Source organism: Podarcis liolepis (genome assembly GCF_965112155.1).
Source record: "Podarcis liolepis genome assembly, chromosome: 4".
Lineage (NCBI taxonomy): Eukaryota > Metazoa > Chordata > Lepidosauria > Squamata > Lacertidae > Podarcis > Podarcis liolepis.
Window position 1 is genome coordinate 105835922 of NC_139558.1, and position 13142 is coordinate 105849063.

General features: G+C 53.6%; 2 protein-coding genes across 2 annotated transcripts; both read left to right on the forward strand.

The window, feature by feature from the left end:
* Positions 1-1037: 1037 nt before the first annotated feature.
* On the forward strand, positions 1038-4139 carry LOC310705824 (olfactory receptor 52D1-like; the record flags this gene model as incomplete). Its single annotated transcript, XM_083500647.1, has 3 exons — positions 1038-1053; positions 2541-2764; positions 3291-4139. 3 exons carry the CDS (start codon positions 1038-1040, stop codon positions 4137-4139), a joined length of 1089 nt encoding a protein of 362 aa, XP_083356773.1.
* A 2164-nt stretch (positions 4140-6303) lies between these two features.
* LOC310705378 (hemoglobin subunit beta-1-like) lies at positions 6304-8449 on the forward strand. The gene is made up of 3 exons (XM_083500073.1): positions 6304-6609; positions 6971-7193; positions 8196-8449. The coding sequence occupies exons 1-3, from the start codon at positions 6518-6520 to the stop codon at positions 8322-8324; spliced, it is 444 nt and encodes a 147-aa protein (XP_083356199.1). The 5' UTR covers positions 6304-6517; the 3' UTR covers positions 8325-8449.
* Positions 8450-13142: the final 4693 nt, after the last annotated feature.

A 13142-nucleotide genomic window follows, 5' to 3' on the forward strand; every position in this document is an offset into this window, starting at 1 on the left:
GGGGCAAAGCAAGAGGTGGGGTAAACATTTGCACACTTCATTCTCAATTTTTGTCTTATTTAGGACTGCTAAGATCCAGCATGGCTTCCTTAGATTTAAATTTTGAAGCAAGCTTGCAGTTTAAACTATGCACACTTAAGAAAGGCAGTCTGCCAGAGACAGAAGGAACAGACAACACACATAACAGACAACATGTAAACATACATATTCTCATATATGTATTAACAGACAACACACATAACAGACAACATGTAACATATAAACAGATATATTCTCATCCTTTAGTTGGTTATTGCAAGGAGTTGGGCCACTACCTCTGGCTTCATTAAGTGAAATTAGTAGGAAGGTCCCACATGGTTTTATGAGCCTCCTTGCCTCTTCAAACACACCACCAGTTAATCAAACTGGTAGGGCTCATAACGCTTGGTCGACTGGGTACCCCTTTATAGATGCATGCGTTGCTGTTGTTGCTTTTTTTGCTTTTTGCTTTTTTTGGGGGGGGGTGTGTCTGGGATAGAGAAGGGGGAAAGAGAGGGGTTGATTAGGATTGGTATGTCTAGGGGTTTGGTATGCTTAGTACAGGGACGTATAGTAAAGAGGAGAAGGGGCTTCTAGTTGCCTGGCAACTTCCTTAGTGGGTTTTAGAGAGCTCTAGCTATCCGGTTCCTTGCGTTCCCTTTCCTATTTCCTTATTTCCTATTTCCTTATTTCCTATAACCTGGGGTCTCTTTCCACTCTGCCGGTCCTGCCCAATTCCTCATGGGCTATCCCTCCTGGCAACCTCCTACCTATCGTCACATCTCAGGAAAAGGGGCCCTACTGGACGCCCGCGCCATGCGGTGCCAGATCGGGTGATCCCTGGATAGAATTTCGAACTGAAAATCCCCCTTGCTTTTGGAAGCGGGCTCACGCACGATACACGTGTTACCGACCAGTGCGGCTGGGATTGGGATAGAAAGCAAGACCACTTCCTGCCCCCTAGCAAGGACGCTCGGGAAGTTCGGAAAGAGAACTCCAACCCCTTGCTTTCAACTGGGATGCCCGTTGCAGAGAGTCGGCTATCTTTCAAGTCGGGTCTCTCCGTCTTACTTTCGGGCTCCCAATTGGTGCGGCTGGCTGGAGATTTTAAGGAAAAGGGATAGAGCTCAGAACCCCCCTTTCGGGTTGAGCAGCGGTCCACGGTCTCTCTCTCACTAACCGGACCAAGAGAAAGGCAAGAAGGAGCGATAGAGAGGAGGGCAGAGAATTCAGTTGCCAGGAGACTTCCACCCCCTTCCCACCAGTGCACTGGATTTTCCTTTTTTCCTTATACTCACGCGTCTTCTATGATGATCCCGGGATCGATGAATAAGCCGGCTGGATCCCTCTTTTGCTCCCCGGCTGAACTCCTAGGGCTTTCGATTACCGCCCAGAAGATGGCTGGGGGTCCAAAAGGATCTTCCCAGGCAAAATGGCCTGGAGCCGGCTGAAGATTTCGGGGCCCCCAGTCAGCAGCTCGGGAGAACCGCAAGCCCCACGTTGCGGCGCCAACTGTTACGGAAAAATCTGGGTGCAGTGTTACTCTGCCACCCAGCTCATCGGACTAAGTCCGTGGGTCCCTGCGGAAGAAAATGAGCTCAGCCGGACGCAGGAGCAAACTGCAGAAGATCCAAGTTTATTGCGCAACAGGTTCAAGGCGAGATTGAACCCCGAGTAAGGGGTGACATGAACTTTTGAAATTTCCCTCCATATCCCAGAATACAGTGCAAAATACATCCCAGTTACATCATGAATACATTAAGAAGAGGTTGGGTTACACAGATTAACATATGGAGGAGGGAGGGGTGAATATGCAGAGAGCTGGAGATATGCGCAGATAAGCACATCCTGAGAAGGCAATGGTCCATGTTTGCATAGTCTGTCACCTGGCATCGCCTGGAGGAAGGGTTTGGCAGAGTGATTTTGACTGGATTACTTGAGAGATTATGGAGGACAGGGGAGGGGTGATGGAGTCCTAGAGAAATTGAGCAAATATATTGTAGTGGAGCAAATATATTGTAGTGAAGAAGACATGCCCCCCCCCTTCCGTAACAGTTGGCAAGGTGATGTCTCTGCTTTTGAAGATGCTGTCTGGGTTGACGCACACATTTCTGCAAAGCCATTTTCCACAATACAATACATTTTTAATCCTGTTTTTTGATCTGTGCATTGGCTTTACCTTGCTATGGTAGCTTCACAGCAGAGTCTGGCTCTCCCATAAAGTGGCAGGTGCAAAGGGGATTTTCCTGCCATTGCAAGGGCATGGACTAGTCAAGGAATGGCAGGATTGGGAGGGACCCCAAGCATTCATCTAGTCTGACCCCTCTGGAATGCAGGAGTCTCAAGCATCCCTCACAGGGGGCCAGCCAAGTCCTCCTTACCCAGACACACACACACACACACACACACACACACACACACACACACACACACCGGTATGCCTGAAGGGATGGGGGGGAGAGGCAGGATCCGTGCAGCGTTTCTCCTGACGCCTCCTTTCTTTTGTCTGTGCCCCCCTCCAGGCTGCGGAGAGCGGTGCCACCCCCTGAGCCTCCCCAGACCCCTCCCTCCAGCAGCAGCTGACTCAGCGGCCCTCAACCTCTCCCTCGGCCCTCCTCTGCCCCCTCCTGCCTCCTTCCTCCTGATGGGCATCCCAGGCCTGGAGTGGCTCCACGGCTGGCTCTCTATCCCCTTCTGCGCCATGTTCTCCGTTGCCCTCCTGGGCAACTCGGCCGTCGTCCTGGTGGTGGCGAAGGAGCAGGCCCTCCACCAGCCCATGTAGATAGAATCATAGAATCATAGAGTTGGAAGAGACCACAAGGGCCATCGAGTCCAACCCCCTGCCAAGCAGGAAACACCATCAGAGCACTCCTGACATATGGTTGTCAAGCCTCTGCTTAAAGACCTCCAAAGTAGGAGACTCCACCACACTCCTTGGCAGCAAATTCCACTGTCAAACAGCTCTTACTGTCAGGAAGTTCTTCCTAATGTTTAGGTGGAATCTTCTTTCTTGTAGTTTGGATCCATTGCTCCATGTCCGCTTCTCTGGAGCAGCAGAAAACAACCTTTCTCCCTCTTCTATGTGACATCCTTTTATACATTTGAACATGGCTATCATATCACCCCTTAACCTCCTCTTCTCCAGGCTAAACATGCCCAGCTCCCTTAGCCGTTCCTCATAAGGCATCGTTTCCAGGCCTTTGACCATTTTGGTTGCCCTCCTCTGGACACGTTCCAGTTTGTCAGTGTCCTTCTTGAACTGTGGTGCCCAGAACTGGACATCTTCAGTTCTGGCCATGCTGGCGCTCAACGACGTGGCTCTCTGCCTGGTCATCGTCCCCAAGGCGCTGGCCATCTTCTGGTGGCGAGTGGAGGAGATCTCCTTCCAGGGCTGCCTGGCCCAGATGTTCTTTGTCCATGCCTTCTTCCTCTCCGAGTTGGCCATCTTGCTCGCCATGGCCTTCGACCGCTTCGTGACCATCTGCCGGCCACTGCGGCACATGGCCATCCTCACTGGCACCACCCTGGCCAGGATCGGGGCCAGCCTGGTGGCCAGGAGCATCTGTGCGGTGGTCCCAGGGGTCTTCCTCCTCCACAGGCTGCCCTACTGCCACACCAATGTGATCCGCCACACCTACTGCGAGAACATGGGCATCGCCAAGCTGGCCTGCGCAGACGTCACCCTCAACAGCGCCTACGGCTTGGCGGCCGCCTTCCTGACCACCGGCCTGGACGCCATCCTCGTGGTGGTCTCCTATGTCCTCATCCTGCGGGCCGTCCTGAGGCTGCCGTCTAGAGACGCCCGGCTCAAGGCCTTGGGCACCTGCGGGTCCCACGTGGGCGTCCTGGCGGTCTTCTACAGCCTGGCTTTCTTCTCCTTCTTCACCCACCGCTTTGGCCACAGCGTCCCCCACCACGTCCACATCCTCCTGGCCAACCTCTACCTCCTGGCGCCCCCCACCCTCAACCCCATCGTCTACAGAGTGAAGACCAAGGAGATCCGGGGGCATGTCCTTGGCCTGCTGAGACGGAAGGGCATCCCCCCCAGTTTGGGGTCTGAGGGACAGGCGCCTCGGCCTCTGGGCACCGGGTGGCAGAGCCCTTTTGATGTCCAAGGCTGAGGACAAGATGGTGCACAACATCCGACTGGAGCGGTAACTGGTTCTCACCTGAGTGCTGGACATGGGGCAGAGTTCTCCTCTGACCCCAAAAGCAGCCAGCTGGCTATGGGGCTGCAGGGCAGACCAGGGCGCACACATTTCTAGGGGGAGGCGGGAGGATTGGGGTGTTGGCAGAGGATTCTCGCCACCTGAGTCTTTTCCCTTCCTTGAAAACTCAGCTGCCAATATCCGAATGCCACCCCACAAATCTGTGGTGCAGGAGCTGGAAGATTGTGCCCAGTTCTGGTTGCCTCACATGAAAGCCGACATTGCAGAGTTGGAGAAGGTTTAGGAAAGGACACCCCAAATGATCCAGGGGAGGGGGCAGCTGAGGAAAGGTTGCAGCGTTTGGGCCTTTTTGGTTTAGAGAAGAGGCAAGTAAAAGGCGAAACGATAGACCGATAATCCGATGCCTGGCCTGGAGAAAGTGGAAGAGAGAAGCTTTCCTCCCTCTCTCCTAACACTAGAACTTCTGACATGTCAGGAAGAGATTCAGCACTGATTACAAAGTCCTTCTTCATGCAGCACGGAGTTAATCTGTGGAACTCCCTGCCACAGGAGGCAGAGATGGCCACCAACTTGGATGGCTCTGAAAGAAGATCGGACAATTTCATGGAGGAAGAGGGGGCTGCCAATGGCTCCTGCCAGGAGGGCTCTGCTGTGGCTCCGGAGTCAGTTGGAGGCAAAGATCCTTCTGAGGAGGGGGGGAAGGGCCTCTTGGGCTCAGGTTCTGGGGGCTGGTTTCCCTTGGGAGAATTCTGGCCCATCCTGTGGCCAATGCGGGCATGCTGGCCACCTCAGAAGGGCCTCATCCTGTCTGGCCAACCAGGCGCCTCTTCTGCAGCCCTCTCCCCACCCAGCTTCCCCAGGGAAGGAGACAGGTAGACTGACTCTGCAGCTGGAGGCATTGCGTGGCCACAGAGCCAAATGTGGCAAGTTACTTTAAACTCTTGTTTTTTAGTAGTAGTAGTAGTAGTAGTAGTAGTAGTAGTAGCTATTTATATCTCGCCCACCTGGCTGGGTTTCCCCAGCCACTCTGGGTGGCTCCCAACAGAATATTAAGAATAATAAAGCAATAAAACACCAAACATTCAAAACTTCCCTAAAGAGGGCTGCCTTCAGATGTCTTCTAAAAGTCGGACAGTTGTTTATTTCCTTGACATCTGGTGGGAGGGCGTTCCACAGGGCGGGGGCGCTTTGAGCTTGCAGCCCCTCCTGAGACCTTGCCGGGAAGGGTGGGTCATAAATAAATGATCTCCCTGCACCAGCCTCTCCATGAAGCTCCAAGGGCTGCACGTCACAGTCAACGAGAGACACACGGCAGAGAGCCAACTGTGAACATTCACAGACCTTCTTCTCCAGCTCTGGAGTCTAGTCTCTCGGTGCTTGAAAGCCATCCACTCCCAGCTCTCTTTCCTCCCATGGAGCTGGCATGGCTGGCTTCAGGGGCTCTTCCCAGCCCAAGGAAGGCACATGGCAGAGAGCTAGCTCTTTCTTGCCCAATCTAACACTCGCTAGGATGCAGCTCTTCCCAGGTCTGCACTCTATGGGCAGCTGCAACAACAGGGGCAGCTCTCCCTCCATCCATTTATGCTCCTCACGGCCAGAGACTGCGCCTGCACGGAAGCTCCCTCTGCCCTTCCCTCTTCAGTCCCCTCCTGGTTCTGGGAGGCGGAGGTTCAGGAGAAGGTGGGGAAGCCCCTGGCCCTTCCCTGGCCTGCCTCATCCTCCTCTTCCTCCAGCTCTGAAGCGTCCCCTGCCTCTGACACTTGTCTCCCGACTGGCCCAGTTCCCCACAAATCACTGCCCCCCTCTTTCAAGCCAGACTCCAGCCCCTCTTCCCCCGGCGCCCTGCCAATCGTAGACACCCCCTTTTTGAAGGCTCATTGAGGGAAGCTCTGGGTTTGAGTCATCCTGGACATTTCCCTTGTGGCTCCCATTGCGCCTTCATCTGTGCAATGGGTCTAAATGCCACATGAGATCTGTGGGGTGTGTTTTGCCCCTGCAAAATGGCTCTCGGACTGTGAGCTTCCAGGGAGTCTCCTGGGCTGTGTGCTCAGTCCTGGTCCTGCTGCTTGCGAGGAGATGATAAAGAGAGCAGCTGGGGCCTGATGTCTTCTAGAGAGAAGCAGCTATCTGGGGCCTCCTGCTCTGCCCAGGGCGCCACACCCCACGGCCAGCCTCTTCCCCCCTCCTGCTCCTCAGCCCCACCAAGCTGGGCCCCAGAGGAGGAGGAGGAGCTTTGGCCCAGGGTATAAAAGGCTCCAGCCCTGGAAGGAGCTCCAGCTCAGCCCAGAAGGTTTTCTCCAGCAGCCGAGAGAAGCTCACAGCCAGCCATCATGGTGCACTGGACCGCCGAAGAGAAGCAGCTCATCAACACTTGCTGGAGCAAAGTGGACGTGGCTGCCTTGGGTGCGGACACCCTTTCCTGGTAAGGCCAGGGATGGTTGCCTCTCTGGGCAGGCTGGGCAGGAACTCCTCTTTCCCCCTGGAGAATGACCATCCATGCCTCTCCCGGTGTGGTGTAGTGGTTAAGAGTGGTAGTCTCGTAATCTGGTGAACCGGGTTCGCGTCTCCACTCCTCCACATGCAGCTGCTGGGTGACGTTGGGCCAGTCACACTTCTCTGAAGTCTCTCAGCCCCACTCACCTCACAGAGTGTTTGTTGTGGGGGAGGAAGGGAAAGGAGAACGTTAGCCGCTGTGAGACTCCTTCGGGTAGTGATAAAGCAGGATGTCAAATCCAAACTCCTCCTCTTCTTCTTCTTCTTTCTCCTTCCTTCCTTCTCTCCAGCATGATGATCGTCTTCCCCTGGACCCAGAGATTATTCACTCACTTTGGGGACATCTCCAGCCCTGCCGCCATCTGTGCCAACCCCAAAGTCAAGCAGCACGGCCACAAGGTCCTGGCCTCCTTCGAAGAGGCCATCAAGAACCTGGACAAGATCAAGGAGACCTTTGCCAAGCTGAGCGAGCTTCACTGCGACAAACTCCACGTGGACCCCGTCAACTTCGGGGTGAGCCTGCCCCCAAGGGCTGCCTGGCGGAGGGCGGGGGGGATGGGTGCCTGAGGTCCCCTCTGCAGGGTCACAATCCCCACACACGAATCATAGAACTGTTCTGTTGGAAGGGACCCCAAGGGACATCTAGTCCAAACCCCTGAGGGAATCTCATGACAGACGGCTCCTCACCCTCTGCTTAACAACCTCCAGTGAAGGAGGGTCTTCCAAGGGAGTCCGTAAAAGCTCTTAATCTTCAGAAAGTTCCTCTTAATATCTAATGGGAATCTCCTTTCTTGTTATTTAAATCCATTGGTTCGGATCCTGCCCTCTTGCGCACCAGAAAACAAGTTCCAGCCTTCTCTTCTCTCATGCTTTTAACTTGTTTTGAACTTTGTGTGATTTTACCATATATTTTTATGTGATGCATTTTTTATGGAGCAGCAATATAGAGATATAAATCAATGAATTTTAACTAAACCCACATACCCAAGTAGAGGAGAGTTCCTGGCTATCTTTCACAATCCTCGTGGCGTCATCTCCTGGCGAGTCAGAGTGGGCTCCCCTCATCCGTGGGCACCTTCAGCCACGCCCTGAGCAACCAACCCCTTTACCTCGGAAAGAAGGGCAACTCGATGGACTCTCTTGCCTTCTGGCCCTTCAAATGGAGCCTGTGGGCCTTTGCCCTTCCTCCTTCTGACTTGTCCCTGGTCAAGCAAGGATCTGTCCGGCTAGCAGAGGCCGAGCCCAGGAGGTCCCTGGCAGGGGCCAGTTTGCTTCTTGGCACCAAACCTCTCCTGGCATGGCAATGCCAGCCTGGGACGGTGTGGGGTTCTGTCTGTTGCCTCCAGGACCAGCCTCCTTCCAGGGGACCCCAAACCCCTTCATCCATCCCAGCTGGCCTTTGGGCTTGACCCCACAGCCGCCAGCTGTGGCTGTGTGGGGTGGGGGTTGTGGGGAGAGGGCGTTCTGCACACGGGCCCCCTGGTGGAAGGAGTCACCCCCTCTTTTCTCTTCCAGCTCCTGGGCGAGGTCCTCATCACCCTCCTGGCCGCGCGCTTTGGGAAGGAATTCACCCCTGCTTACCACCATGCCTTCCACAAGTTGGTCAAGGTGGTGGCTCATGCGCTGGCCCGCCGGTACCACTGAGACACCCCCAGGGAGAAGCGGCCGCCTCCTGCTGGTCTCGCCACCCACCGGGTGGGGTGGGGGCCACCCCTTCCTGCCCCCATGTGACGCTTGACCCTCTAATAAATCCTTCCTCTGCAATCTGACCTGGTTTCCTGTGTCTCTTTCTCTGGGACGGAGGGAGGGGACGAGAGTGGGGGTGAAGACGCCTCCTGTTAGCTGGCTGGCGGTGGGCTAGGAAAGGGGGGGCTTCTCTGTCCTCTGTCACTCAAGAGGAACCATTGAGCACCAGTGTGGGGGGGGGGGTTCAGGGTGCTGTGGCACTCGCAGAGTTGGAAGGGACCCCAAAAAATCATCTAGTCCCCTTCCCACCATTTCCTGGTCATTGCCCCTGGCCAGTTGTCCTCCTTGTTTTACCTCCTGGGGAGACTTGAGAGTCTTGGTTGGAGATCCCAGCTCTGCCCCACCCCCTGCTCTGCATTCAGCCCCTGCCAGTCACACACTTGATGCCTCCCCCCCCCTTATGAAAGACACCCTCTGCCACCTGGCCTGGTCTCTCTCTCTCCGCTCTGCCCGCTGCTCCTGGCCCACCAAGGTGTGGCGGCTGCCCCAAGTCTTCCCCCTTTGGCGTGGCTTCTTTGTTGCAGAGCAAGCAAGCCTCAATAGAGAGGCCAGGTGGGGTGGTGGTGGAGAGGGTGTGAGAGGGGGGGAGAGATGCCTCCTGTTAGCTGGTGGGGGTCTGGGAAAGTGGGGGGCTCTCTGTCACTCAAGAGGAACCATTGAGCACCGGTGGGGGTGGGTGGGGTTTCAGGGCACTGTGACACTTTTCCCTTGACACTCCTGGCAGGCTCCCTTCTATGCTCCAAGGTCCAACGTCCGTTATCTTCCTTCTTTCGCCTTCTGGGGAAACCGGGGGGGGGGGCGCTGCCTGCTCTGGCTTCAGCCCCCTCCTGCTGGGGGGCACCCAACCAGTGCACCAGGGACACAAAGTGCACCCACAAGGCACCCACCCAGCCCCTCAGGAGCGAGGGCCTTCTGAGCTGAGGACTAGACAACGGCGATCATGCTCGGCCGTGCATTCTTGACAAGAATGCATGCGCACACAGCATCATCAGCCCTGTGACTCATGCGCACATTCTCCTTGCCAAGATAAGGCCAGGAAGCTTCATTCCCCCCTATCTGCAACCAACGGACCAATCAGAAGCTGTTCTGTTTGACAGCTGGCCAATCAGGGCCCATTTCACCTTTAAATCTCCCTTATGGAACAGCAGCCCCTACAGGGGGGAAATACCAATGGCAGGCTGGGCTGCAAAGGAGCTGGGCTGCTTTTGCAAAAAGGAAGGACGTCTCCACTCTGAGCCTCCAATGAATGGGAAAGACACGGAAATTCAACAGGAATCTGGTTAATGCAAGTTTTTATCCCATTCCAGTGGTAATAAGGTTGTTATCCAGAGGTACAGGGTGTTACAGGGTAATTAGACGGGGGAGTCTTGCACATCACCAAAACCTCATTCGTTCAGGTTCAAGGCTCCATTCACAAAGTGCCTGTCTAATCAGAAACTGCAGGTCCCTGAGAGCAGAGCCGAATGTCCAGAAAATTAAGAGCAACACATCTGCAAGGGATGCGCTCAGCTCAGTTTGCAGAAGGAGCCCCTGACTCCCCCCTGAGCCCTAGGTCTCCAACAAAGGAAAACAGGGGACGTGTCAGAACCAAATCTAGCAATTCGCTGATAAATGCATCTATGTACAGGCTCAATGGGAAAACTCCCACAAGACATCGCTTGCTGCATCCATCTTCTCAGTTCCAATGGCATTTAGGACCCAGGGAAGTGAGGTATAAGGGGGAAGGGTGAGAGAGCCCACCATAATCCACAGATGTACAGTCACTTCTGCAGGGCCTTCCAAATGAGTCATGATGGTGATATCCTGTCCCAAGAGTGTCAGACAGATCACCATCTCAATCGCAATGCCTACCTGCCCCATAGTGGTACACTATGGTCTGCCCCGCAGAGGACCTTAAGGTCCATGAATAACCATAATTTAGAGGTCCCGGGCCCTAAGGAAGTCAGACTCTCCTCCCCCAGGGCCAGGGCCTTCTCAGTGGTGGCTCCGACCTGGTGGAATGCTCTGTCCCATGAGACCAGGGCCCTGCAGGATTTAACCTCCTTCCGTCAGACCTGTAAACTGATTTTTGAATTCTGAATTGATTGCTTTTCACGTTTTATACTGTATTTTATGCTGGTTTTTGTTGCATCAATTAGGTGTTTAAAATTTGTTGTTAGCCGCCCTGAGCCCTGTTAGCCGTTTTCTGAACCGGAAAGGGCGGGGTATAAATAAAAAATTATTATTTATTATATTATCTACAAGACAAAGGGGTGTCCCTCAGGGACCCGGGAACTGTACATGTTTTCCTCTGTACTGTGATGGAGTATGTGTGAAAGGCTGTATTTGATTGACAGGGGCCCGCCTGGATCTCAGGTTCTACCTGTGACAATTCTATGGTTCCTTGATGACGCATCTTGAGATGTATTATGGGAAACTTTGAAATGCGGATGAAACCGATTGTTCGGCGCTTCTGGCTGCCTCGTCTCTGTGGGAGTGGGAAGTCTTGTTGCAACAATAAAGATCAGGCCCGCTGGCGGCTCTTTTTGCTTCTATCGCCTGGCTGAAGTCTCTTGCATGTGACCCCAAACCTGAGTCAAGGTCAGGCGATGTTGGGGGGCTCCAAGGACCCCCTTTTACAGTGGAAGGAGACGGGAGTCGTGGCATGAACAGAACGGGGAAGCCATAATCCCTATGTGCACAGGATCCCCTCCTGACTGGCCGATTGGGCAAGATCCCACATGGCAAAGAGCCAGAGAGAAGCCCATCACCTTCGCAATACATGTAGGGACCTCCAACGCAGGCTGGAGTTCACCAGGGGCAGCAAGAATAGATTTTCCCAACTGATTCAAGGTAACAAAAGGGAAGGTCAAGACTTTCTTTGGAAGGTGAAAGGCAGGAGAATAATCGCAGCCTTGAGGGACAGGACTCTGTCTGGGACTCAGATTTCTGCCTGACAACGCACCGCCTTCTCTGACTTTTTTTATGATGCTTCTTGAAATATATTATGGGAAATTGTGGGAACTTATAAAAGCGGATGTAACCTTTTGTTCTGGGTTCTTCTGCTTCACTGGCTCAGGAGTGGAAAATCAGTTGCAACAAATAAACAATCTGGTTTACCAGCCGCTGTTTAGTTCCTTTAACTGGGCTGCAATCTCCCGCTTGAACATGACCACTCTTAGACCCACAGGACCAGATTCTAACAAAGTTGGGGAAACCTTTTAAGTAAGGTACCCCAAGTTTTGAAATTTCCTTAACAGGCCCCTCGTGTGACGTCTCGCCCCCTAATAAAAGCCACCCTCTGCCGTCTCAGGCAGCAATTCTTCCCTGCTGCTCCCTGGGGCAGCTTATTTATTTATTTATTTATTTATTTATTTATACCCCGCCCATCTGGCTGGGTTTCCCCAGCCCAGCCACTCTGGGTGGCTTCCAACCAAATATTAAAATACAGTAGTCCATCAAACATTCAAAGCTTCCCTGAACAGGGCTGCTTTCAGATGTCTTCTAAAAGTCTGGTAGTTGTTTTTCTCTTTGACATCTGATGGGAGGGCATTCCACAGAGCAGAGGCCACTACCGAGAAGGCCCTCTGCCTGGTTCCCTGTAACTTGGCTTCTCGCAGGGAGGAAACCACCAGAAGGCCCTTGGAGCTGGACCTCAGTGTCCGGGCAGAATGATGGGGGTGGAGACGCTCCTTTAGGTCTACTGGACGGAGGCCGTTTAGGGCTTTCAAGGTCAGCACCAACACTTTGAATTGTGCTCGGAAACATACTGGGAGCCAATGTAGGTCTTTCAAGACCGGTGTTATGTGGTCTCGGTGGCCGCTCCCAGTCAGCAGTCTAGCTGCCGCATTCTGGATTAGAAGTAAGCCCAGCAGGGCTTACTTCTGAGGAGACATGCAGAGGCAGGTGGGCCTGGTGCTGCTGCCTGGACATGCAGAGCGTGACTCGTCCTCTGACTAGGAAGGAGCAGCTTGCCAGCAGTTAACTCCTTGCACACTGGAAGTCCTTCCCCTGGAATGGAAACTGGCCCTTTGCACAGAAACAGACAGGAGAAGCCCCAACTAAAGAGGAATGGCTTCAAAAGTGGATGGACTATGCGGAAATGGAGAGCAAAAATAAGAGATAAAAGAGTTCCTGGAAGAGTGGAGACTATTTGAAGAACTGTTATGGTCAAATGGAAACATGGGCAGGGTTCGAATTGTGAGCAGCAGAATGAAAACAACAATAAGTGAAATTGAGGCTAATTGTATTAAAGGGTGGCATATAAAAAAGGGACACAGGTGGCGCTGTGGGTTAAACCACAGAGCTTAGGGCTTGCCGATCAGAAGGTCGGTGGTTCGAATCCCTGTGACGGAGTGAGCTCCCGTTGCTCGGTCCCTGCTCCTGCCAACCTAGCAGTTCGAAAGCACGTCAAAGTGCAAGTAGATAAATACTGTATTTTTTGCACCATAACACTCACTTTTTTCCTCCTAGAAAGTAAGGGGAAATGTCTGTGCGTGTTATGGAGGGAATGCCTACGGGTGGCATGCCTACGGATTTTCCTCCTCTAAAAACTACGTGTGTGTTATGGTTGGGTGCGTGTTATAGAGCGAAAAATACGGTAGGTACCGCTCCGGCGAAAAGGTAAACGGTGTTTCCATGCGCTGCTCTGGTTCACCAGAAGTTGCTTAGTCATGCTGGCCACATGAACCAGAAGCTGTCTGCAGACAAATGCCAGCTCCCAAGGCCTATAGAGCG